The 27,741-nt window shown below is 36.5% G+C and overlaps 1 protein-coding gene across 3 annotated transcripts in view; it reads right to left on the bottom strand.

The window, feature by feature from the left end:
* TRAK2 (trafficking kinesin protein 2) overlaps window positions 1-27,741 on the bottom strand; it is a 62,413-nt gene that overhangs the window by 30,875 nt on the left and 3,797 nt on the right. For 2 of the 3 annotated variants that reach the window (XM_007112912.4, XM_007112913.4), the window contains exons 2-3: window positions 8,883-9,173; window positions 2,550-2,744 (exon numbers count right to left, since the gene is read on the bottom strand). In XM_007112912.4, coding sequence (XP_007112974.1) covers window positions 2,550-2,744; window positions 8,883-8,973 — 286 coding nt within the window. In that variant the 5' untranslated portion in view covers window positions 8,974-9,173. Of the gene's footprint in view, window positions 1-2,549; window positions 2,745-3,269; window positions 3,407-8,882; window positions 9,174-27,741 lie in introns of those variants that run through there. The other variant, XM_024124581.3, reaches the window with a different exon arrangement.

The following is a 27,741-nucleotide window of genomic DNA, read 5'->3' on the forward strand; positions in this document are numbered from 1 at the left end:
CCGCTGCGGAGCACAGGCTCCGGACGCCCAGGCCCAGCGGCCACGGCCCACGGACCCAGCCGCTCCGCGGCACGTGGGATCCTCCCAGACCGGGGCGCGAACCCGGTTCCCCTGCATCGGCAGGCGGATGCGCAACCACTGCGCCACCAGGGAAGCCCTAAAGTTCTTTTTTTAAAAAAAATTTTTTATTATTTTTGGCTGCGTTGGATCTTCGTTGCTGTGTGCAGGCTTTCTCTAGTTGTGGTGAGCGGGGGCTACTCCTCGTTGCGGTGTGCAGGCTTCTCATTGTGGTGGCTTCTCTTGTTGCAGAGCACGGGCTCTAGGTGCATGGGCTTCAGTAGTTGCAGCGCAAGGGCTCAGTAGTTGTGGTGCATGGGCTTAGCTGCTCCGTGGCATGTGGGATCTTCCTGGACCAGGGATTGAACCCTTGTCCCCTGCATTGGCAGGAGGAGTCTTAACCACTGTGCCACCAGAGAAGTCCCCGTGATTTTAAAATCTTGATCAATTTGCTAAACAAAGTAAATCACTTATCTTTTACATTCATAAGATAGAAATTCATAATGAAGTTTATTTATATTTGAGTGAACTGTTAACCCAAAGAATTGATACCTTTAAAATAACAGTGAGGGCTTCCCTGGTGGCGCAGTGGTTGCGCGTCCGCCTGCCGATGCAGGGGAACCGGGTCCGCGCCCCGGTCTGGGAGGATCCCACATGCCGCGGAGCGGCGAGGGTCCCACATGCCGCGGAGCGGCTGGGCCCGTGAGCCATGGCCGCTGGGCCTGCGCGTCCGAAGCCTGTGCTCCGCGATGGGAGAGGCCGCAGCAGTGAGAGGCCCATGTACCAAAAAAACAAAACAAAAAATAAAATAACAGTGAAATTAAAGTACAGTACAGAGATAAAGTATCAGTGAACAAATGATCATCCTAGCTTCTTTGCTTCATGGTATTAGGTGTATCATGTGTAGTTTAATTTTCAAATTGTTGAAGTGAAAATAGTACCATTAGATGAAAGGAATAGGACATTTTTCCAGATCTTGGAAGTATGGATCTTGTAACATCCTATTAATCTCAAGTTTTAAATTGCTCCCTTGAACACTATGGTTTGTTTATGTAAAGTCCTATAAACCAAGTATTTTAGAATCTGTTTACCTTTTATTTCCCAGTCTTTTTATTTAAAATTCATCCTAAAAGTAACTCCATTAAATCATGATCCAAGACATCTTTCTAGGTAGTCTCCCTCACTGTCCCCTCTAGCGGCATATAGGACAAAGAACATGTAAACTAAGGGGCACTTTCTATGCCGCCTTATCAAAATAATGACAAACTAAATTTATCCCGATGAAATTTCAGTATGAAATTTTCTCACAAATCTAAAAACTCAGGGAACAAAGGGAAATAAAAAAGTGTTCCTTTTAAAAAGCATTTTCTAGAAAATCTCAAGCAAGTAACTTCTCTAACTAGAAAGTTAAGAAAACCTTAAGGGCCTTAATTTAATATTCAGCTACTTAAAAGAATTGTTGAGGACAGAAATACAGTTCTATTTGAGTTCCTAATTCAAGTTTAAACAATGTTTACAATTCTTTTTCTGAGCAGTAAGTAATCTGGTTATAGGAAGGTACCATTAAAAGTTAAGGATTACTATGAAAATGAGAATTTCACAACAATCACTCTCCAGCTAGAATCTTTAAAAACACTGAAGCACTCACTGGGAAAATATCTAGGACCTAATGCAATCTCATATCTAATCCAAATGAAAATAATTTTATAAATATATCAATATTGAACTTATAGAATTATTATATATTCCAACAGCTACTATGCATAAAACATCTTTATAGTGAATGAATTTTTAAAAAGTAAGCTCAGCCTGGATGCAGATTTTTGGAATAAGGTCAAAAGCAAAAAAGGTCTCCATACCTGAAAGTTTAAAAAGTGTCCTATTTAATTTTGTCATTTTTAAAGAGTGTGGTGTAAAACAGACCTATTTTCAGGACAAATTTGGCTTACTTTCTCACTGAAATATTCTCTGAATCCTTAAGTAAGTGATGAAGATTACTATATAGTGTGCACGTATTTCTCCTCGGCATAAGTTACTTATGTATCCAAGAACTCCGTTTCTTAATGACTTGACAAGTTCCCGTGACTATGTCAGTTTAGTAGGGTAGAGTCAAAAAGCTGATGGCTCAAGATATTAAAGTATTAGGATAATAAATGCTGTGAAATATAAAGGGATATTAAATTTTAAATATTTTCACTACTTTTTTTTTTTAAGTTCCCTTTTCTACACAGTTGGAGGAAAGTATCAAATAAAAGATGAGAGAAATGGAAACCTCTGAGTATGCTTGCAACCCTGGACACTCAGAGTCTTAAGAATGATAAACTTTCTGCATTCAGACATAACACAATTAGAATCATCTCTTCATGTTGTGAAATCAGTTCAAGTTAAAGTAGGTACAAACTAAACAATGGATAGGGATGTCAAATGTTTTAAAAGTCAACACCAAGATATTCATGATCTTTAGTTCAATGGACAAACTCTAAAATACTCACTCATATAACGGAAAGTCTCTTCAGCAAGGACTGGAGAGAGGGCATCAGATCCATGGCGCTGCTGGCGTGGGGACTGAGTCCAGTCTTGATTTTCATATAGAAAGAGAGAGTCCACTCTTAGCTTATACTGGGGTAGCTGTTCTTCTAGCAGGCTCACCAGCTCGACTTCAGGGAGATCTTCATTGGAGCACACATCTAAAGAGGAGATTCCATGTAAATGAATCCAATATATTTCAATTTTCTAGGCTACAGAGAAAAATCGGTGAAATTAATTTTGTCAAAGTAGGATAACCAAAGAAACATTAGCCAATCCCATGTCTCCGATGATTTTTATTACTGTATCCTGGTACTACAGTTGGTCTTTCTCTAGGTTTAATACGAGAACTTCTATAGTAAAAATACTACCATGAATTTTAATTGTATCCTATCTAAAAATATATTGCTTAGGGAATACACCTATGTTCTTAGTTTAAAATTTCTTATTTCTTCCTTATCAATATATTTAGTGCTGCTTACAAGAGATCTGATCTCAAATAACTTATAGGCTTCGGGGAAAAAAGGCAACACAAAACAAACAGAAGAAAAGGAGTTCAAAAGGAATAAAATTACATGTTATTTAATAACAGAATTGAACTCTGTGGGAGGATTCTTCAAAATCTGGAAAAATTACATTTTACTACATTTTCACAAAAGCTAGATATAAAAAAAATTAACACTTACTGAAGATGTGATACATTTAAAGTCTTGAATACCTTTCACATCGCTACTCGCTCACTTGCACACCTCTAACTCCCCCTGCTTATACTTCTCTGAACACGCTTGGGCTTCTCCACCTTCATGTGTTTGCTCCTGGCTTCTTGTTCCAAATGCTGCCCATCATTTAACACCTCCCAAATTTAGCAGTTTACAAAAAAAAAAAAAAAAGTTATCTCTTTTAATATGCTTAAAATACTACGGCTTAAAATAGAGAATATACAGGATGTCATATCAACCCTCTCATTTTTAAAAGAGATCTGGTATTTCCTTTGGGGGTGGCATAAAGAAACATGTTCTAACTCTGGCAAAGAACAACAAAGTTCATTTTAAGAAAACATACCTTAAGAGAGTAAATTTCAACTACTTGATCTTAACAATGAGGAGGCTGACATTAATCAAATCAAGTACAAGGAGACTGACAATACCAGACAATCCTATTCACCCGAAAGGACAAGCAGTGGCTTCATAACCACAAAGATGAGGTATATATCACAGAGATGAGGTACATTTAAAACCTTAAATATGGATCTAAAGAAGCTCCTCTCAACCCTTAGCAGATCTCTTAAATAAGAGCTCTGAAAATACATCCAAATAATATTACTATGAATTCTATGTGACTATTCAAATTTTTCCTGCCACAAATATTTCACATACAGATTGTCATTATAAATCTGCAGGAAGAGAAGTTGACTATAAATACATGCAGAGCTAAAAACAGACTCTTAGGCATTCAAGGGTATAATGAAAATGAAGAAAAAAGTAACATTCATTAAAAGAACTACTATTCCCCAGAAATTTTCTTTTAATAAGCAATAATAGAATTCTGTGAAAATTCAAGATTACCAATTCCCTACTTCCAAAAAATAATTTTAAAAGGGGTACACAATCAAGGTTTAGTAGATTCAAATAACATCATTAGGAGCAAATCCCATTTGCGTCCATATTTTTGATAATGTACTATTTATTGCTTTCCTGATTATCCAGTCTTAATATTTTTATCCTCCAAATGTCCCTTCCTTATGCTCACTTCTTTTTAGCCACATGCCTCCATTTAGGTTCAAGGCCTCCTCTTGTTTCTCTTGAATTTGGCCTCAAAAGTGGTCTGTCCTCATTACACTCATATTTTCCTCTACATCTTCATATCTTTATTAAGTTACTCTCCTACAGAAAGTGAAGAAGGCCTGAATTTCATCTAGCCAGAGTAGAAAAACCTCATGAACAGTTAGGACAATCAAAAGATCCTGGAAGTGTCATGCTTACTGGTAGTAGGGTTAAATTAATGCTAGAATAAAGCATACTAGAGTATGGTCTTGTGATATAGAGACTTAGATAGCAAAGATTAAAAACAAGCCTCAAAAGAACTGATATTATCAGCAAGTAACTTGAGGACCTGACAAAATAATAACAGTTTTTCAAATAAGACAAGAAAATTCAAACATCAAACAACATAACATTCAAAATATTCAGCATTTGATAAAAAATTACTAGATATTCAAAGAATAAGCAATTTGTAACCCATTACCAGTTGGAAAATAAATCAATAGAAACAAGCCCAGTAAAGACAAAGATGATAAAATTAGTAAACAACAATTTTGAAATAGCCATTATTAATATGCTCAAAGATTTAAAAGGAAAACATGAATTTGATGAAAAGAGAAACAAAGTATTCCTATATTTATAAAATTCAAATAGAACTAGAGTACAATATCTAAATTTAAAAATTCACTGGATAACATTAACATATTAGACACTATCCAGAAGAAAAGACCAGTAGACTTGAAGGCATAGCAAAGGAAACTAAAATGATAAAAGATTAGGAAAAAACTCAGAGTGTCAGTGACTTGCATCACAATAACAATCAGTTTAACACACATGCAGCTGGAGTCACAGAAGAGGAGAGAAGAGGGAGCAGTAAGGATATTTGAAGAAATAACAGTCAAAATCTTCCAAATTTAATCAAAACTATAAATCCATATTTCAGTGAAGTTCAGTGACTCTAAGCAGGATAAACACAAAGAAACCCAAAGAGAAAATCTTAAAAGCAGAGAGAGAAAAAAAGACACATTACATTTGAGGGAACAAAGACAAAAATGATCTCATCAGAAGCAGTGCAAGGTAGATGACAATGGAATGTCATTAAAGTGTATAAAAAAGTCAACTTAGAATTCTGCACCAGTGAAAACACCTTTTAAAAATGGTGAAATAAAGACTTTTCAGACAAGCAAAAAACTTTGACTAGTCATTGCCAGCTGACCTATATTCCAAGAAATGTTGAAGTTCTTCAGGCAAAAAGGATATAAGATGGAAAGTTCAATCTACAAAAAGAAATAAAAAGTGACAGAAATGGTAAATCTGTGTGGAAATATATAAGCCTTTTATTCTCATAATGTATTTAACTTATAATTGTTTAAAGCAAAAATAATAACAATTAATTATGTATATAACATATGTAAATGTAAAAGGCATGGCAAGAATAATACAATGGCAGGGGGAAATGGAAGAATACTGTGTGTCACTTTATGAAATAGTATAATGTTATCTGAAGATAGACTGTGATAAATTTAAAAATGCATATTGCAAACTCAGAGCAACCACTGAGAAAAAAGAGAGGTATAGCTACTTAGGTCAACAGTGGAATTAAAATGGAATCCTAAAAAAAACAAACCGGCAAAGGAACAACTCAAAAGAGGAAAGGAATGAGGGGGAAAAAGGAATAAAGAACTTTTAAATGGAACAAAGAGAAAACAAGTAGGAGTTCAGTAGACTCAACTAAACTGATAATTATATTAAATGTAAATGGTCTAAACATACCAATTAGAAAGTAGAGATTGTCAGACTAGATAAAAAAAGAAAAAAGATCTGACTTTAAACTATCTATAGGAGATGTCCCTTAAATATTCAGATAAGTTAAAAGTAAAAGGATGGAAAATGTTATCGTACCAATTCTACAAAAACTCAAATATAGAGAAGGGAATACTTCACAACTCATTTTATGAGGCCAGCATTGCCCTAATAGCAAAATCAAGCAAAGAAATTGCAAAAGAAGGAGTACAAACCAATGACTGGGAAACACACACACACACACAAAACATTAGTAAATCAAATCCACAATATATAAGAAGGATAATACATCACGGCCAAGTAGAGTTTTCCCCAGGAATGCAAAGCTGGTTTCAAATTAAAAAATAAATCAACAGAATTCACCACACTAATGGACTAAAAAGAAAAACCATCTCAGTAATGGAAAATAGGTATTTGACAAAATTCAATACCCATTCATGACAAAAACCTCTCATCCAACTAGGAAGAGAAGGACACTTTCTCAACTTGAAAAAGGGCATTCTCAAAAAACTTCTGGTGAAAGACCGTAACTTCTCTCCTAATATTGGAAATTTGGCAAGGATGTTTGCTCCCACCACTTTTATTCAAAAATATACTGAAATCCTGTCCCATTCAAAGGGCAAGAAAAAGAAATAAAACACATCTAGATTGAAAAGGAATATGTAAAACTGTCTCCATTTGCAGACATTATGGTTTATGCAGTGAATGCTAAGGAATCGAGAAGAAAGTTAATAAAACTAAGTTAAGCAAAGTTGCAGAATACAAAGTCAATATATAAAAAATCAATTTCATTTCTACATACTAGTAATAAACAGCTGGAAAATAAAATTAAATAAACAATGTCATTTATAGTAGCAGAAAAAAATTAAAAATTTAGGATTGAATTTAATAAAATATGTGGAAGACCTGTGTAATAAAAACTACAAATACTATTAAGAGAAATTAAAGAAGACCTAAATAAATGGAGAGATACATCATGTTCACAGATTAGAAGACTCAATAGTCTTAAGATGTCAATTCTCTACAAAGTCTATATAATTCCATTCAAAATGCCATTAATCTTTGGTGGCAGAAATTGACAAGCTGGTTTTAAAATTTATATAGAAATGTGAAAGGTCTAGAATGGCCAAAATAATTTTTTAAAAAGAAGAGCAAACTTGGAGAAATTATACTAACTGATTTCAAGATTTACTACAGAGTTACAGTAATCAAAACCTTGTGGTATTTATGTAAAGATAGACTTAGGGATTAAAGAAACAGAATGGAGAGTCCAGGAATAGATCCATACATACATAATCAAATGATTTTTCAATGAAATTACCAAGGTAATTCAATAGTGTAAAAGATAATATTTTCAACAAATGGTGCAGGAATAATTAAACATTCAACTGGGAAAAAAAAATCCGGACCCTAACTTCATTATATATTCAAAATTAATTATAAAATGGACTGTTGACCTAAATGTAAAAGCAAAAACTATAAAACTCTTCAAAGAAAACAAAGGAGAATGTCTTTGTGATCTTGAAGTATGCAAAGATTTCTTAGAAATGACACAAAAAATATGAACTATAAAAGCAAAAATTGATAAACTGGGCTCCACCAAAATTTTAAACTTTTGCTCTTCAAAAGACACCATTAAGAAGATGAAAAGGCGAGCCATGGTCTGGGAGAAAATATTTGCACCCCTTTACCTAACAAAGGATTTACACAGAATGTATAAAGAATATTTACTACAATTCAGTAGTAAGACAGATATAAAAATGGGCAAATGATTTAAATAGACAACTCAAAATATCTAGAAATAGCCAATAAGCACATGGAAAGACACTGAACATCATTAGTCATCAGGGAAAAAGAAAGTGAAACCACACAGAGGTACCAGTACACACCTACTAGAATGGTTAAAATCAAAAACACTGACATTATCAAGTGTTGATGTTGTTGTGCAGACGTCAGCAAACTATGGCCCACAGGCCATACTGAACCAAACTGTACACTTAAAATGGGTGCATTTTATAGTACCTTAACGCAGGTATCTCAATAAAGCTGAACAAAAAATGGGAAAAACTTTAGGTTTAGATGGGTTGCAGAATTTTATGGAGTTTTAGAAAAGTAGTACTGTGCATTTACTGTATGTTATATAACACCTCCAACTGGTTTTGTAGCAGTATCCCATATTTAAACACATTAATACAATTTCAGCAAACAAGTATTCCAACTAAGTGAGATGTCTAGAAATAACTGGACAGGTCAGGTTTTGTGGACCAGTGAGTTTTAGAACCAAAGTTTAGAAAAAACTTTGGGTGTACAGAGTTTTTAAAATTTAGTCTTGCAGATAAGGACTTATGGGGCTGTACCTGTTTTTGCATACCCTATATGTCCTGAGAGCCTTTTATGTGCCAGATACTGTTGTTAGGTGACTGCAGGGCACAGAAACACAAGCAACCCTGTTCTTGCAGAGATAGGAAGATAGGAATAGGAAGACAAGATAAGGGAGATGAGTATGACGCAGTTCCTACTGACCAGGGCTCACACGGTACAGGGAGTCACATGTAAACAAGGAACAGCACCCAAGGCAGATTTTGATAATGCGATAGGAGACCTGGGGATGGAGAGATTAATTCAGTGGTCTCTGAGGAGACCAGGCTGGAAAGAGAGGCTGAGTTCCATCACGGTGGGTCTTATATGCATTTTATCCTGTAAGCAACAGCACTTCATTTATTAAACTGGACTCACCAGTGATGCTCTCTGAGTCTCTGTGATTGATATTCATGAGGTTTTCTTCACCCATCGGTGATGTAGAAGTGGCATTCTGGGATTGACTCATGCAAGATCCTCCCTTGTTTTGGTTGAGCAGGACAGCTTTGGTTTGAATCAGAGTAAAGGAAATCCATCAAGCCATTCAATAAAGAAAGGTTCTGGTCAAATGGATATTTTCTATTAAACAGATTTTTTTTTTTGATGGTCAAATGACATCTGGAGCAATGAGCGCTCTCATGTGATTATCACTCCTCGGATGGTCATGACCTAAAACAAAGAACACATCAAGTGACTTTAGAATTCAGCATGCTCATTAACAACTGCAGTCCAATTACCCAGAATGTCTGTCATTAAGAATGTTTTCCTAATGATACACACACCACATAGATAGATCTAGAAATAATATACTGGATGAAAGGGTCAGACAAAAAAAGCACATAGTTTATGATTCCATTTATATAAAATTCTAGAAAATGTAAACTTATCTATAGTGACAGAAAGCAGATCAGTGGTTGCCTGGGGTTGGGGAGGGATGACCAAGGGGCAGGAGGAAAGTTTGGGGGATGATAAATATGTTCATTATTTTGATTGTGATGATGGTTTCACAAGTATATACATATGTCAAAACTTATCAAATTGTATATTTGAAATATGTGCAATCTAAAGTAAATTATAATTCATTAAAGCTGTTTAAAAAATTTAAAGATAATCTACTGTTTAAAGTAAAATAATAATAATATATTGTGGGGTCTATAACATATGCAGAAGTAAAACATATTAAAACAATAGCACAAAGGCCAGGAGGAGAAAAATGGAAATATACCATAGCAAGGTATTTATACCATACATGAAATAGTAAAATATCACTCAAAGGTGAACTGTGATAAATTAAAAATGTATACTATAAACTCTAAAGCAAACAGTAAAATAACTCAGAAATTACAGATACAAATCAACAAAGAAGATGAAACGGAATAATATAAAACAGGGTTTCTCAACCCTGGCACTACTGATATCTGGGGCTGGAAAATAATACTTTGTTGTGTGCATTGTAATATGTTTAGCAGCATGCCAGTAGAATCCTCTTCCCAGACCCTCTCCCAGTTTTAACAGCCCCCAAATGTTTCCAGACAGTATCAAATGTCCCCTGGGGGGGCAAAGTTGCCCCCAGTTGAAAACTACGGATATAAAAGATGCTCAACCTCACTTATAATTAAAATAAATAAAAATGTAAAGAAAATATTTTTCATCCATTAGATCAGCAAACGTTAAGTTTTATTATATTCATTGTTGGAGGGGTATGGAGAAAGCGGTACTTATACTGTTGATAAAAGTGCAAATTGATACAAGCTTTTAGAAAGGCTATTTGGCAATGCCTACCAAAGTTTTCAATGCATATACACCATAATTTAACAATTCTACCATTAGGAATTTACATGATGGAGATACTCACAGAGTATGCCAATATGTAGGCATAAGGATGCCCATACAGTATTTTCTTTTTTTAAAGCATACGTACACAACTGGAATCAAGATATCCATAAAGAAATAGTTTAATAATGGTATATACAAAGGAATATAATGCATTAAATATATGTGTGTACTTTAAAAAACCCAATTGTTGCAATCAAAAAAACTGTTCAATATTAATTATAAACCTAGCTTTATATATCAAAAGACAGTTTCTACTAAATAGTGTCTACTTAGCAACATGCAGGTTCTATTTATGGCTAATTCATTCTCATGCCTACTATTTACAGGCATTATAAATATGATGTGTTTTTTTTTACAAGAGTCACCACCAAGAAATAGAAAAGACCAAAATAAAAGCACTAAAGGAGACTGAAAATGGTCACTGAGGTAGCACAGAGACACACTGTCAGCAACAACTAGGGAAGAGAATTTCAGAGACAGAACGGGCAACAGAATTAAACATTACAGAAAAGTCAAAAAAGATCTTTGGTTTAAAAAAGGTGGTATACAGAGACCATAAAATCAACAGTAACCTTCTAGAAACTAGTTCAATCAAGAGATTAGGCCCAAAGCCAGGCTGTAAGTGATCAGGAAGCAAGATGGTAAGAATGGAGCTTAGTGAGTATACACCAAGATTTGCAACATCCAGGCTTTCATGGATTTCCGTGGAAAAGTAAAATTTCAAAAACTTCTGTTGTTATTGGCATAGGGTTGCTGTTTTTATACTTCATAAATGAAAAAAAAATGTAAAAGGAAAAACACACAATAAACAACATTCCTTCCCAGAAAAGTTTATAATTTTACGTTGACATAAAAAATTTCCTATATTTGAATTCAGAAAATTTTTATAAATTTTTAAAATTCTATTTTATATAAACAATTATTTTCTTGAAACATGTTTGTCAATATAGCAATCTGTACTAACGAGTGCAACATGAAGTAAAGCTCAAAAGTATTTGTTTAGGTACTTTGATTTTAATTCCAGTTGTCAAAAATTCATTTTCACATCCAAGATCAGTCTACTGTGTGCAATTAAATTCTTCCCCATGTGCTATCTTATTGTCCAAACTGCCATTCCCAAATTAACCACTGAAAGGGCAATGGAAAGAAAATGGCATCAAACCAGTAAAGATTTGCCCACCCCCACCCAGTGAGGTTGGGAGGAGGCCATTACTGAGCCTACCAGAGTAGTTAAGAACATGGATTCTGAACTCCACCTCTACTACTAGTAGTTGCATGACCTTGAATAAGTTACTTAACCTTGCTTCTTCATTTGTAAAATGGGCTTAATAACATGGTCTACTTTATGGGGTTACTATGGGGACTAAGTGAGTTATGAGAGGATAACAGTAGCACCTACCTCAGATGGTCACTGGGGAAATTACATGAGTTAATACATGTAAAGCTCTTAGAACAATACCTTAGAATACAGTAAATGCTATGTAAATATTAGTTATTATTATTTCTACCACCACCAAATAGTACAATATTATCATTATTATTATTGTACCTTACACAAAGTTGGGCACACTGTAAACCCTGCTGTTGACTGCTAATACAATCTGCTCGCAACCTAAGAAGTCACATTTACTTCCTGCCCTCTGATGAGTGATATTAGTTTAGTGCCCTTAATCATTTTCTTTCTACCCCTGTGATTCATGAACAAACTGAAAGTTGCAGAGTCAGAGTTCTAAATGTAGTAGAAACTAAACTTTGGCAAGCACAAGCAACACATATTCAGTGCATTTCCTAGTTTGTATACACTTATTCTTAGTAACTCCTTGAGTATCATCTACTTGCTATGCTGGATCTTTATTCACTCTTTTTAGGAACAACTTCACGGCTTTTTTTAATAAAACAGTCAACCAAGCATGCGTTATTTAACAAGAAGCCAGCCTTTGTAAATCCTGCACATTTAGGAACAAATAAAGTAAACCAGCTAAGTGACTTATTTTAATAAGAATGAGACTTAAAAAGAACAAACAAAACATGTCATTGATATAAACATTGCTGGCAGAATACAACATGCTGATGACTCAGTTTAGCCTAGCCATGGAAACTAAAATGGCCAACAGTGAGGGCCTAAATATAGGCCCTGTGCCTTAAAAAAATCTTGCTACTTCCTTAAAACAGGATACTCTGGCCAAAACAGACTTAGAGAAAAGGCTAAAACAATTCAGGACACTTCACTTTGACAAGAGTGCAGAGCCTAGAAATACAGTAAATATAATGATGTGACAAACATTTAAATTGGAAAAATATATTTAAAATTTTTATTGTACAAATAATACTTTGGGGATTAATTTAAAATACATGTTGGCTGCTGATCTGAATGCAGAAGTGGGAACAGTGCCAATCACCAACTCCAGCAGCAGCTCTTGTAGACAGTGTCAACCTTCATCCAGACAAAAGATAAACTGTATAATTTAAAACATAAAATAGGGCTTCCCTGGTGGTGCAGTGGTTGAGAGTCCACCTGTCAGTGCAGGGGACACGGGTTAGTGCCCCGGTCCGGGAAGGTCCCACATGCCGCGGAGCGGCTGGGCCCGTGAGCCATGGCCACTGAGCCTGCGCGTCCGGAGCCTGTGCTCCGCAACGGGAGAGGCCACAACAGTGAGAGGCCCGCGTACCACAAAAAAACAAACAAACAAACAAAAAATAAAATAAATGGACCATGTTTCCTATATTAAATAATAGATTTTCAACAAAGACAGAGACTCACTAATTTTTAATGTATCTGGCTACATCAAAGATAAAATTTACAAAAAAACACAATAATTTTAAAATCAGATATTGAACCACACAAAAAAAGACTATACAATGGCTTCAGTGCTAAAAGCTGAAAAAAAGGGTGGCGGGGGTGTCACCCCCGAAATCCAACCTGGATAGTGAGCAGCAGATCTTACAAAGGCAGAGCCCACACACCAACACCAAGGCCAGCTTCGTGGGTGAGCCACAGGACACTACATCCGGCACAGCTACTCTACCAGCAACTCTGAAGTTCACCCTGAGGGGCTATTTGGTCCTAGCAAATATTTGATCCTGACCAGTAGGGTTTTCAGAATATAAAATACATGGAGGCAGCTCTACTTACAAGCAGGACAAATTCCAAAAGGCTGTTAAAGCCGTTAGTCTAAAAGAAATCCATTAGTCTAAAAGTCCAAAACCATGAGTGAAATTTAGGTTTATGGGATCTGCATTTCCTCCGAGCTGGTATATTTTTGGCATTAAAAAAAATAAGTGTCCTGTTTTGTTTACAATGAACATTTACTGAGACAGGCAACCCCTCCCTGCCACAATCTCCACCAACAGAAGGGAGGCAACCTCTGGCAGCTAAGGAATCCACACCAGAGTTTCACCTGCAGATTAGAAAAGGCCTTGAACCCATGGTGCCATCTGTGGCTTTTGATAAGTTTCCACAGCACCACTTTCACTCACCACACTCAGCCTTTAAGTTCTTGAACTCCAACTTTAACCTGAATTTCAAACCTTTGACTAAATAGGCATTCCACTTTAGCGATGATCCTCTGCTGAAACCATTTCAGACATGCATATTTCTTCACCTTTGGTTGACTCTCAACTGCACAGGCACATCTTTTTTCACACATCCTGGGACTGTCCTTCATAATCATTCTTATTGTCCAGTCATATATTTAACATGTATAATTTCCTTACTTTCAATTTTTTACACTATTTCTATTTTAGTGTTCATCCATCTATCACTAGTACTGCTTTCAGAGACAAAATGGGGGGCTTCCCAGGTGGCACAGTGGTTGAGAATCTGCCTGCCAATGCAGGGGACACGGGTTCGAGCCCTGCTCCGGGAAGATCCCACATGCTGCAGAGCAACTAAGCCCGTGAGCCACAACTACTGAGCCTGTGCTCTAGAGCCTGAGAGCCACAACTAGCGCTCTAGAGCCTGCAAGCCACAACTACTGAAGCCCGTGCACCTAGAGCCTATGCTCCACAACAAGAGAAGCCATTGCAATGAGAAGCCAATGCACCACAACAAAGAGTAGCCCCCATTCGCTGCAACTAGAGAAAGCCCGGGCACAGCAATGAAGACCCAACACAGCCAAAAAAATCAAAAATAAATAAATTAATTTTTTAAAAAGAGACAAAATGGGGTTTGTAATATTTATAATATTTATATTAATATTTATAAGATACCTCAAAACTATACATGTATAAACAAACATGCTATAAATAACAATAATGTCTGAGTTGAAAATGACCATCTACTGGTGATCAGCAGAGCTGAACCCCTTACTCTGTAGCATACTTTGTCCCTATCCAGAAGCTTTCATAAGTTACAAGTTTTAAGCAGACAATTTTGTGTTGCAAGCGATTTATAAGAAGGTAAATCTACCATGCAAGGACAGGGCTTTCTATCCTATACATTTAGAGATGTAATTTCATTTATTTATTTATTTATTTTTCAATATTTATTTATTTATTTGGCTACACCAGGTCTCTTAGTTGAGGCACTTGGGAGCTTCATTGAGGCACACAGGATCTTTAGTAGTGGCATGTGAACTCTTAGCTGCAGCATGTGGGATCTAACTTCCTGACCAAGGATTGAAACCGGGTCCCCTGCATTGGGAGTACAGAGTCTTAGCCACTGAACCACTAGGGAAGTCCCGAGACATAATTTTATTTTATTATTATTATTTTTTAATTAATTAATTTATTTATTTTTGGCTGCATTGGGTCTTTGTTGCTGTGCGCAGGCTTTCTCTAGTTGAGGCGAGCAGGGGCTACTCTTCGTTGCAGTGCGCGGGCTTCTCATCACGGTGGCTTCTCATGTTGCGGAGCACGGACTCCAGGCGCGTGGGCTTCAGTAGTTGCAGCACGCGGGCTCAGTAGTTGTGGCAGTCGGGCTCTAGAGCGCAGGCTCAGTAGTTGTGGCGCACGGGCTTAGTTGCTCCATGGTATGTAGGATCTTCCCAGACCAGGGCTCGAACCCATGTCCCCTGCATTGGCAGGCGGATTCTTAACCACTGCTCCACCGGGGAAGCCCTAGAGACATAATTTTAGATGTTGCTTGTGCTTGGCATTTGGTTTCAAGCCAAATATTAAAGAAGGCTTGAAGAAAAAATTAGTCTGCTGTCTTGTTTGCAAAGATAATGAATTTATATTCCAGAAATCCAGTCTGAACTATTGCAGTGGAAAGGGATACTGTTTCTCTATATTTCCTCAACAAACAGTAAATAGCAAGAGAATGGGTGACTGCTAATAAGTATCTCATTCATCAGGGTCTTCAAATCACTAGGAGCTAAAACTACCACAGCAACACTGAATAAGGTTTTCTAGGCAAGGAACCATCTATGAATCGATGATTAATTTTACAGCAGCCACATTACACAACTGTGATTGTACATTCTGTATTTTACCTTGTCTAAAATTAGGCAAATAATCCAAAAGAAAAAGAATATTAGGCACTTTTTCACGAAAGCCAGGTCTAGTCATTACTAGAAGCCTTCTGTTTCATATTTTACATCTACATCCTCATCAAAGTACAATGACAATTATTAAAATATGACCCCAATCATGAGGAAAATGTTAAATCATGCTTTCATACCTACGCTTTAAGAAGTTAGGAAAGCAGGATTTAAAAGAAAATGTTAAAAGATAATATTTTATGGTGTTTAAATAATTAAGTTTTACCCATCTGGAAAATTTACACACCCAGTGTGCTAGAGTAACAACTATGGCACCTAATAAAGGTTATCACTATCTGTGGATTTTATTTTCAAATTCTTGGAAGTATAATATTCAACATGTTAATAAATATGCTTCCTTTTTCCATTTGGCATTTCAATGAGTTACACATATTGGTATTCAAAAGTTAAAGTCAGAAAAGTTAAATAGCACCTTTGTATTTGTAATGGACTATGAAATAACATATACTACATAACCCATTTATTTTCACAGACTTTTCATTAGTTATCTACATTCACCAATTGGTAATATTAAAACAATCTGTGCCTCAGTTTCCTCATTTATAAAATATGAACAATAACAGTACTTATTTTATGTGGTTTAAATGAGTTAATACTTATAAAGCATATATAATAGTATTTTGTAAACAGTGAGCATTACTTATGTGCTTAATATAATTTAAAAGTTAAATAGATAAGGATGTAGCATTATAAAATACAAACAACACCATTTCATGGTACCTGGTCATGGGACACAGACCTAGAAGATACAGGATTCAGATCAGTTCCTACGCTTCCACACTGTCAACAGCTCTAGCTCTCAAAAAGAACATGCTTTTATAAAAAGCATGGCACTATATCTCATCTGGGATTGCCAACTAACAATAATTCAGAAGTTCTGACAATTATTCTTACCTAAGGTAATCTTTTCTAGTCACTAACTACTGGCCGTAGAGAAACTCTTACAAAAATTTACCCAAATAAAAAGCCCATGATGGGAATGCAGACTAGTGCAGCCATTCAAAAGAACCATGGAAACTATGTTGTCAAATTAAGTACACACGTACCCTCTGATCCAGCAATTCTGCACCCAGGTATATCCATCTCAAAGAAATTCTCACATCAGCCCATAGACAGGTGTGAGATTGTTTCCTGCATTGCTATTTGTGGTAGTAAGCTGAGGGCCTACTCCCTCGAGAGTAATAGGTAAAATGTGGATACATACCACGGAACAACACAGCACTAGAAGTACAGTGCTGAGTGAATAAAGCAGGAAGCAAAAGGAGAGAAACACCACAATGCAATTTATATAAATTAAATTTTTTCTGTATTATAGATACATTAAAATGCTTGCCTTGCGGGGAGGAGAGTAGGGGAATTTGGAGCAAGGTATGGGGATAAAAGGGAAAATTTTAAAAAATCTATGAAGTCCTACTGTTCTTTTGGCAGACTACTTATCGTATAATTATTATTGCAACTCTTCAATCCTTAATGTCTGAACATGTGCCTGGACATGAAAACATTTTCTGGAGACAATGTATGCAGAACTAGCAATCTCTGCAATGTAAACTATGTGGGGCACAGTTCCTGACAATTTCTTAAAAGGCCATGTTGCTTTTATATTACTACCTAGCTGCTCTAAAGCAGTGTAATTAGATTTCAATTAAAGAAATGGTTAAAAAAAATACAAGTGAGATTAAGCCTCAATGTTGACATCTTCAGGTGTTTGGTTATCTAGTAAAAGTTTTGAAGGGAAAAATGTTTAAAGTTCAAAGATGACAAGAGTTTAAAAGTGGTACATAATAAGTTACATTCCTAAACCTATTTATCATCTGATGAAAATCAGCCACAAGTGACACTGAAATTTCCATTCGGTTTCTCTCTTTTTCTTTAAAACACACAAACACAACACACACATATGCATGTGTGCACCTTTGTTTTTCATTATAAATAAAGCCATATGTTCATTCAAAAAAAATTCAGGCAGTAGATAAATATGAACAATCAAATAAAAGCTCCTTGTAATCTTTTACCATCCTTCACTGGGAGATAGACTGTTGACATGCGTTTAGTAGCCTACTCATTTATCTTTCCATGCCAACATATTGTCAATCTATGCCATCTTTTTAATGTAACTCGCTTTGTAATGAATTACACAGTATTCAGAATATACAATTAAATAACCACCAATTTTTTCCATCAGTGACTTTCTAACAATTGCTCATCCACTTTAAAACTCAAGAATCTAAACATTTTTGTAAAAAGCTGGGAGTATATAAGGCTTCAGTCATCTATTATCTTTGTTGTTGTTATTGTTTTGTTTTTTTTTTTTTTGTGGTATGCGGGCCTCCCTCTGCTGCGGCCTCTCCCGTTGCGGAGCACAGGCTCCGGACGCGCAGGCTCAGCGGCCATGGCCCACGGGCCCAGCCGCTCCGCGGCATGCGGGATCCTCCCAGACCGGGGCGCGAACCTGGTTCCCCTGCATCGGCAGGCAGACGCGCAACCACTGCGCCACCAGGGAAGCCCTGTTATTGTTTTTAATCCTTTAAAAATGGAAAAACCATTCTTAGCTTATAGAACTGGCTGGATTTGGCCCACTGGCTATAGTTTGCTGACCTCTGGTCTATACCCTAAATCACAGTATTTTTGCACCACAGAAGAAAACAATGACACAAAACTCTTAAAGAAAATGCAACAAGTAACTGAATAAGTATAATAGTACCAACATATTTTCAAAATTCTACTTCTAGACAGGAATTCCAACTTTTGCATGATTTCCCAGTGACAGTGAGTATCAAAAAAGATAGTAGATATATAAAAATCCTAAAACCAGCATAGGCTACTAGTTATACATCTCTAGTTTTATCCCTTTTTCCCATAACTCATTTTTTTCAAACTGTTTCTGTAAAAGATCATGATTGGCTTAGAAATGTGAAAACCATGGCAAATTATTATTTGGCAGTCAAAAATAATTTAGTGGCATCATATGTAGTTTAGTCAAAGAAAATCGGATAGAAAATAGCTCAAAATTACTAAATGCAAACCTCAAAAGGGTAGACTTCTTGCACACATTCACAAAATAGTCTTGATTTAGCTCTCTAAGAGAAAGATCAACTCCATACTTGAACTCTATCTGAAATTCTGTATCCTTTTAAGAGAGCACTATCTTCTCTGAACCACCTGGCAAAAGAGCTACACAATGTTATATAGTATAATCAATTCTAACACTGCAAAAGCTTTTTCAGCATAGGGTTTTCTTACAACTTCTTTAAAGAATGGAGACTGAGTTTAGTGTGAATTACTGAAATTTTTGAAAGTTTGGTAAATGGAGAAAATAAGTTACTGTAAGGGTTATTATTATCAAATTAAACCTAACAAGGCACACATTTCATCATTTTAACATCAATAGTGGAGCTCCTCTTAGGAAAGAAATGCTTTTTGTTCAGGAAAATACATAGAAAAGGCACTTATGGTGGAAGGTAAGGCCTTGCAACATCAAAGGAAGGCAAAGATGCTCTGCATAAGACTAGGGAAACAATTGTTTGTTTTTTTCCCCTCTGGAGAGGGAAAGAGAAGGCAAGGGGAAGAAATCCCATCCAGATGGCAACTCAGAAGCCACAGAACACTAGGAATTTGCAGAAATCTTAGGGAGGGTTTTTGGCTTCTCCATAACATGAAACTGAAGGTTCAAGCCAACCGTTTAGTTCTTAAAGGGTCTGTCTGAATACTCAGATGACATTTAGGTATAGACATATTAAAATATTCACAAGAGTGGTTGCTATCAGGAATTTATATTCCAGGATATTAATAAAGTCATCATAGCTATTATATTTTAAATCTTTTTTTAAACATAGAAAATTATGTCCTTTTGACTAAAGTAATGGTTAAAAAAAGAAAAAAAAACAATTATAGGTCTTCAAAAATGGATAATGCAGAGGAAATGGCATTATAAAGTTTGTGGATTTCCTATTCTCTTAACCAAAAATGGGGGGAAATATCTCGAGCAGAGGCATTTTACGTAATAGATTATGTGGGTACTAAAATATGTACTATACTTCTAGAACCAAATAAATCCTTCCACAACAAATCAGAAAGCATTTTCTTTCAACGTTGATTGGTAAAATTTAGGTAGTAGAGTAAATCAAAAGACATCATCACCTGAAAACGTACAAACACTTCACAGAAGGTTAAGAAATAAACCAAACAGATATAATCACGCTGGCAGACTTAAGAATACTTCTGTATAATCTCCTCTTCCAGACTTAGCTTCAAATCAAATAGCCAAGAAGATGCCCTGAAACAGCACTTTCACAGAGCAGTAAGGTAAATTCAAATTTTAAAAACAGAAATTCAAGAAGTTCAAAATCCATGTCCTCATTTAAAAAAAAATTTTTTTTGGAGTATAGTTGATTTACAATGTTGTGTTAGTTTCCGGTGTACAGCAAAGTGAATCTGTTATACACATACATATATCCTCTCTTTTTTAGATTCTTTTGTGTCCTCATTTCTGTCTCCTCTAACAATCAAACATAAACTTGCTTTTGGTGGCTTAAGATGATCCTAAATCCTTCAGTTATTTTAAACTTAAAATACTTGAAGCCTTTAGAAGTAAAAGTTTCCAAAAGCTGCCAAAAGAAAACCTGTAGGCAAGATAGCTCTTCAGATCAATGAAGTAATCAGTGGCACCAGGATATGCAATCTTATATGACCAGCAACAGGGTGTAACTTAAAATGGGGGTGAGTGATGGTCAGGATAGAATATTTATTATAAACATATTTATAAACATATATAATTCTAGAATGATTCTAGAATTCTGCATATCTAAGACATATAACCATGTTAGTAATATAATTCTACTAGGCAAGAGACATTCAAATTATATTATGGTTTAGACATAAGACTCACTGTTTTCTGAATCAGCTGTCACAGTCAACTCCAGGACTTCAAGATAAAGTAACCTTTTGAGGGAGAATTGACATGTAGTGGATGATTTTGGTTTGACAATGAAATTCAGGAATCAATCAATCTGTTACTTGGTCTGAGCTGCTAAAAATAATAAGTGGACTACAGATCAAAATAAATCCTTATTCCAAAAAATTAAGTCCACCTATATCTCAATACCTTGCAAATGCCAGGCATTCAATAAACATCTGTTAAATGAATGAATCAATCTGTAGTCAAGTTACATCCTTGCAATCTGCAGTAGGGAGAAAATGGAGGCACATGAGAAACAGAAGACGGTTAGAGCATCTGAAAACTGAAGGCTTTCTTAACCCAATTTACAAAGATCTGCATAGGCCTCTCATGCGTTTCAGTAAGAAATGTGAGCATACAAGCAGGGCTATATCAGTTAAGCCCATCAGTTACATTGAAGTTGAAAACATCCCCTAGAAACGGGTTTGACAACAGTGTGGCAAAAAAACGGAAAACGTTTAATACCTGTATCCCCCGCTTTTTGAAAGTTGACTTTATGCCACTTTGCTTTTATGAAAGACCTACATTAGTACCTGTTTTCTCTAACTAAAAAAATGAAAAAAGGCATTTGTTTTGCAGAAAAGTGTTATAGAGGCAGTGGGCACCCTGAGCAGTGAGAGGGGCACCACCAAGCTCCTTCCCAGGGAACTACACTCAGCATCTCAGCATCAAGCCTCTATAGCCTTGAACCGTGTCTGTGACCATCTGTGCTTTATCCTGACTTATTTTGTGCAGCTGTTAGTAAGATGTGGCCTAAGGTAATTACTTCGCTTTATACCGGCTTTCCAAAAGGTTTCATAGGAACGCTCTACTTTCTGATAGCAGGGGAAACTTGTACCCAATCCTCCCACCCCATACCCATTTTATTTTAGAAACATTGATAGTAAGATGTTTTCTCCTTAAAGTTAAGACATGGTAATGAGAAAGGTCCAACAGACTGCAATGGGAAGAGGGAAAAAGTCCTTAGATAGAATAGAATAAAAGGAAGTTGATGACTCAGGTGCATAACTATGACTAGCAATTACTGTATTATGGTGACTATGGCGATATGCTCCAGGATTATAAGCTTTTAAAGAGTTCTTTCTCCCTACACTAAATGATCTCAAATTGCTAATTTTTTGGAGACTTAAGTCCACTTCTAATTTTCTTTTCTCCCTCACTGTGAGGCTATCAACCTTTGTTGCCAGTGTGCCTCTCCCTTTTCTAACCTGCTGTTGGCTGAGAAACCAGATTATCAGAGAACCCAGAAGTTGTCTGCTTGAGACCGAACCCTAGGACCTGTTTTTTGACCCTTGGCTAGTTCCTCAAGTACCTTTTCTTTCATCCCTCCAGCACTAGGGATTCAGCTGGCTTGCTTCTCTTCCTTTGGCACTGTTACCAAGTGCCTTTCTCATCTGGTGTTCTTTTCTCTAGGCTGGATATGAATATGCTCTGTCCTTTCTTTACTGTCTCCTAAGAAAAGTATAGGTCCTCATCTCTTTTGTGAGAATTTTACTGTTAATCACTATAGAGAAATACAGTGGAAACATGGAGAAAATGGTTCAGGAAATCTAAAAAATTTTTATTGTGATTTTGCTCCTTAATCAGTATTTACTGACTCCCCTGCTTGGATGCTCCCAGAAGACTGTATGCTCAATTTTTTCCTCACTACACTATGAGCTCCTTGAAAGAAGGTATCTTATTTCTGTATGCCCCAAACCTTAAAGCAACTGACATACAGTAGGCTTGCAATACATGCCCAACTATAAGCTTAATGATTAAAAATGTCAACACACTGAATTACAGAAGTAACTGAATGAACAAAATTGATTATTAATACACTTCAGTCCAGCATCAACTAAATGAATTGCCTTGAAGAACAAAATCAAGGTAAGATTGAATATTTGAAAGAAAGCACTATATTTGCTTTATGAAAAACTCTGTATAAGAGTTTGTTGATAAAAGGGTGATATATCATTGTTATAGCTGTGACACAGTACCCACTTTTCTTGTAATAACTAAAGAGAATGAGTTGTCAGTTTTGTCAGAAAGCTAAACCTGAACCTTTGGCTCACTGCTTAGTTTTATCATGTTTTCCACAAAGAGCATTTGCAGCTGTTTATGAATGCATTTAAAATAAGCCCCATATCAAATAAGAAATGACCAAATATCTTCTTTAAGAAATTCACAATCAATAATATGTCTCATTTGTAATCTTTCAATTTTGTGACTAAAAATAAAACAAAGTCACACTCAGCGGTTTAGCCTAGTTCTAGCTAAAAAGAGAATGGTTGAAAAGAAAATTTCTTTTTAGGTTGTTAAAGGCTTTAGGAACAGTAGTGCCACCTCAGAGACATTGTAGTTGGTTTCCAGTCTCCTCTTCCTTTCTGCCTTCAGACAGAGAGTGCTCTCTCTTAACCAACAAGCTTCCCTTTGTTTTGATTTATACCACTGGTCTGAATAACCCCGAAGCACCATGCAACATGCCTATGACTGAAAGCAATTAAGAGCTGAAAGCAGAGTTCTGGCACTTGGACCCCCAAAATGTACTTACTTTACACAAGTGATGAATTTTTGAGAAAGTCATTTTCTAAGTTGACACAGATTTTAAATATAAAGTAGTTAAGTTCTCCTGAAAAGGTCACAAAACCATGTGGAGAGGGGCTGAAAATTCTTCACCCATCGGCGTCACCCCATAGACATGCCCTCCGTTATCCTCTTCAATGCCCTTCTTTTCTGAGACAATTCCATACCACACCTTTCTCACTCTTCTCTGAACCCCTATCTGTTCTCCATCTCTCTTTCTCTCATTCCTCCCACCAATAAACCTACATAATCTATAGCTAGATTTCTCTCCAAACTCTGAGAATTAAGTACAAACATAATCTCAGTCATACATTTATACACTTATTGACGGCAGTGGAAATTAGCAATCCTCTAAGAAGAGGAACTGCGTGGCTGGAAGACAGAGGGGGAAAGAAACTTATTTTTCATCATTTCCTTCCAATTTTCCTACCATGTGTATATGTCCATCCAGTTAAAAAATAATGAAATGTATGTTATTTGTAAGTCTCTACTCCTGCCTTCTCTAAACTTTGCTCTACTGGTTATCCCTATACTCCACTAGCTTCACTCTCTTCCTTGGCCTATTATCAAGTCCAAAGTCTTCTATTTTATTAAAAACAGATAAAATAAAAATTTAAAAATCTCCCTTCCCCAAGACTCTGGGTTCCCCTCTAGCTGCTTTCCTCAGCCAAGCTTCTTCACAGAGTATTACTCTCATGCCCTTCTCCTCATCTCTCATTCATCCTTCAACCTCACTGTGATCTGATTTTTCCTGAAACTACTTTCCCTTCAGTGACCAATAGTCCCTGCTAACCAATCCAATCATACCTTCTTAGTTGTTATCTTAGGTCATCTCTGGTTCAATATTACTGACCACTCCCTACTTCAACTTTCCTCCTGTGGCTCTCCTGGAGCCTACATCTTACAATGAATGCTCTTTCTCAAATCCCTCCATTGGATCACCCAGCTCCCTCCCCTTGATCCTTAAATGTTGTTGATCCCAGAGTTCCAGTTGTGACCATGTACTTCTTTTTCATGTACCTTTGCGCAAACCATTCACGACCACAGATTAACCACTTCTTTTGTGTTAATAACTCCCAATCAGGCTCTTCAGACCAGACTTCTTCCTGAGTTCCACTCAAATCTCTCACAGGCTGATTATGATCCCTTGAACTGATCCACTGAATAGCAGATGCCTCCTTTCTCTCACCGAGCCACATTCAATCCATTATCAAATCCTGTATAGTCTAATACCAATATATATCTCAAACACACCCACTTCTCTTCATTCCCTCTTCTACCATCCTAATTCAAGCCATCATCATTTCTTAGAATATGAAAAACCTAACAGACTCCATGCTTAATCTCCTCTCTATTCTCCATAAGGCAACAAGAATAAAGTTTTAAAAACTAAACTCCTTTAAAAAAAATTCAAGGTGTTCATAATATACAGAATAAAATCCACACTTCAACTCAGTCTCCAAGGTTCAGCCCCATCTGGCCCCTGACTACTTCTCCTCCCTCATCTTGTACCACTCTCCTCCTTGCTCATACTCAGTCACAGGCCTTCTGTCATTTCTTTCCACTTCCTCATCACACTCTCTCCTATCCTGGGCCTTTGCAACTATTTACTGTACCCAGAATACTCTCCCCTCTTGTTCTTTATATGGTAACTACTTCTCACCCTTCAGGTCTCAGCTGAAAAGTCACCCTCTGGGAGACTTTACCAGTCCATCTGATCTGAAGTAGCCTCCCCTATCACCTTTATTTTTTAACTCAGCATCTAATGTTTCTTTCCCAACATATATTACAATTTACTTCCTGGAAGTCCTCTTCCAGACAGGAAGGGGGAAGGTGCTATCTTCTCCCTTTCCTCCTCCTTGCTGATCAGAATGGAAATACAACGGCAGGAGCTCAAGCGACTCAATAAATATTTGTTGTTGAAATGAACTATTAACTGAACTGGTGGATGAATTCTTTCACCATTAACATGTATAACTATCAACTCCATTGTTAAACAACATAGTGTGACACTCTTAAATTAGACCCTATTTCATTTGAACTATTCCTTCCTTCTTCATGACTTGTCAGAAACCTTTCTAAAAAGAAAGAACTTACAGTTTGGCAAACTGACAGAGATATATGGATAAGCTTCAAAGATCTCAATGATCTTTACAACATGAATTAGTTCCACTTCTATACCACGGGTAGACTTTGTATGCTCATTTTCTAGCATGAATAAACCATAATACAGGGTGCAGTTAATCAGAACGTCCCCAAGGTTACATGAGTCAGTAGTAAAGCTAGCAATAAAGTCAGATCATTACATATTAAGAAGCCAGTTATAAAAGAAATTGCTTTTTTAAAAATTAAATTAATTTTTTTATACAGCAGGTTCTTATGAGTTACCTGTTTTATACATATTAGTGTATATATGTCAATCCCATCTCCCAGTTCATCCCACCACACGCCCCCCAAAAGAAATTTCAATAAATGATTTCAATTAACAACCGGTCAACTAGCTGCTTACAGGGAAGCTTTCAATAGATGCCTCTTGAATTAAACTAAAAGTACTGGAAAGAGATAAAAAGTAATATACAACAGTCTCTGTCTTAAGGGAAGATGAAGATCTAAGAAATCTAAAATCTGATGGGGAAAGTTCCAATGATGGCCATGATCTAGATTAGATCTAAGATCTAATGATCAAAGAAATGTAAGAATATAAGAGAATACCACCAGATAAGAAATAAGTAACTAATGAGTATTAGAACAGAACTGTTGTATAGATAGTCAGTGGGGGGAGAGTTCTTTTCTAGCTGAAGTAGCCTGGCTTCACACAGGAGTAAGATTTAATACAGAGCTCCTCAATGATGGAAAGATTTCAATAGTGAGAATGGGGGTATCCAGTAGGTAAAGGACATAGAAAGAAAAAGAGGCCCTAAAGCAAACAGCAGGCAGAGCCAATTTGGCAGCAGTGTACAGACCAACTTAAGTGGGAATGATTATGGGGAAGATACTTGGAGCTTTAAATTTGGCTAGTTAAGATTAGGAAGTCTGCCTGAATAGTCAAAGCAACCCTGAGAAAGAAAAACGGAGTTGGAGGAATTAGGCACCCCGACTTCAAACTATACCACAAAGCTACAGTAATCAAGACAGTATGGTACTGGCACAAAAACAGAAATATAGCTCAATGGTACAGGATAGAATTCCCAGAGATAAACACACGCACATATGGGCACCTAATTTACAATCAAGGAGGCAAGAACATACAATGGAGAAAAGACAGCCTCTTCAATAAGTGATGCTGGGAAAACTGGACAGCTACAGGTAATGTATATTGATACAACCACTATGGAAAACAGCATGGAGGTTCCTTAAAAAACTTAAAATATAACTACCATATGACCCAGCAATCCCACTACTGGGCACGTACCCTGAGAAAATCATAATTCAAAAAGAGATATGCACCACAATGTTCACTGCAGCACTATTTACAATCATTACCTAATACCATACACAAAAATAAACTCCAAATGAATTAAAGACTTAAATGTAAGACCACACACTATAAAACTCTTAGAGGAAAACATAGGAAAAACACTCTTGGACATAAACCACAGCAAGATCTTTTTTGACCCACCTCCTAGAGTAAACTACCATATGACCCAGCAATCCCACTACTGGGCACGTACCCTGAGAAAATCATAATTCAAAAAGAGATATGCACCACAATGTTCACTGCAGCACTATTTACAATAGCCAGGACATGGAACCAACCTAAATGTCCACTGACAGATGAATGGATAAAGAAGATGTGGCACATATATACAATGAAATATTACTCAGTCGTAAAAAAAAACAAAATTGAGTTATTTGTAGTGAGGTGGATGGGCCCAGAGTCTGTCATACAGAGTGAAGTAAGTCAGAAAGAGAAAAACAAATACCGTATGCTAATGCATATACATAGAATCTAAAAAAAAAAAAAAGGTATTGATGAACCTAGTTGCAGGGCAGGAATAAAGAGGTAGACATAGAAAATATAATTGAGGACATGGGGTGGGAGGGCGAAGCTGAGGCGAAGTGAGAGTAGCATCGACATATATACGCTACCGAATGTAAAATAGTTGGCTGGTGGGAAGCAGCAGCATAGCACAGGGTGATCGGCTTGGTGCTTTGCGATGACCTAGAGGGGTGGGGTAGGGAGGATGGGAGGGAGGCTCAAGAGGGAGGGGATATGGGGACATGCGTATGCATATGGCTGATTCGCTTTGTTGTGCAACAGAAACTAACACAGTATCGTGAAGCAATTATACACCAATAAAGATCTATTGAAAATAAAAGATTAGGAAGTCTGAACTTGATTCCACAGGGTACAAGTTCCCTCCTTTCTTTCTTATCTTTT

This window comes from Physeter macrocephalus, chromosome 2 (genome assembly GCF_002837175.3).
Source record: "Physeter macrocephalus isolate SW-GA chromosome 2, ASM283717v5, whole genome shotgun sequence".
NCBI lineage: Eukaryota > Metazoa > Chordata > Mammalia > Artiodactyla > Physeteridae > Physeter > Physeter macrocephalus.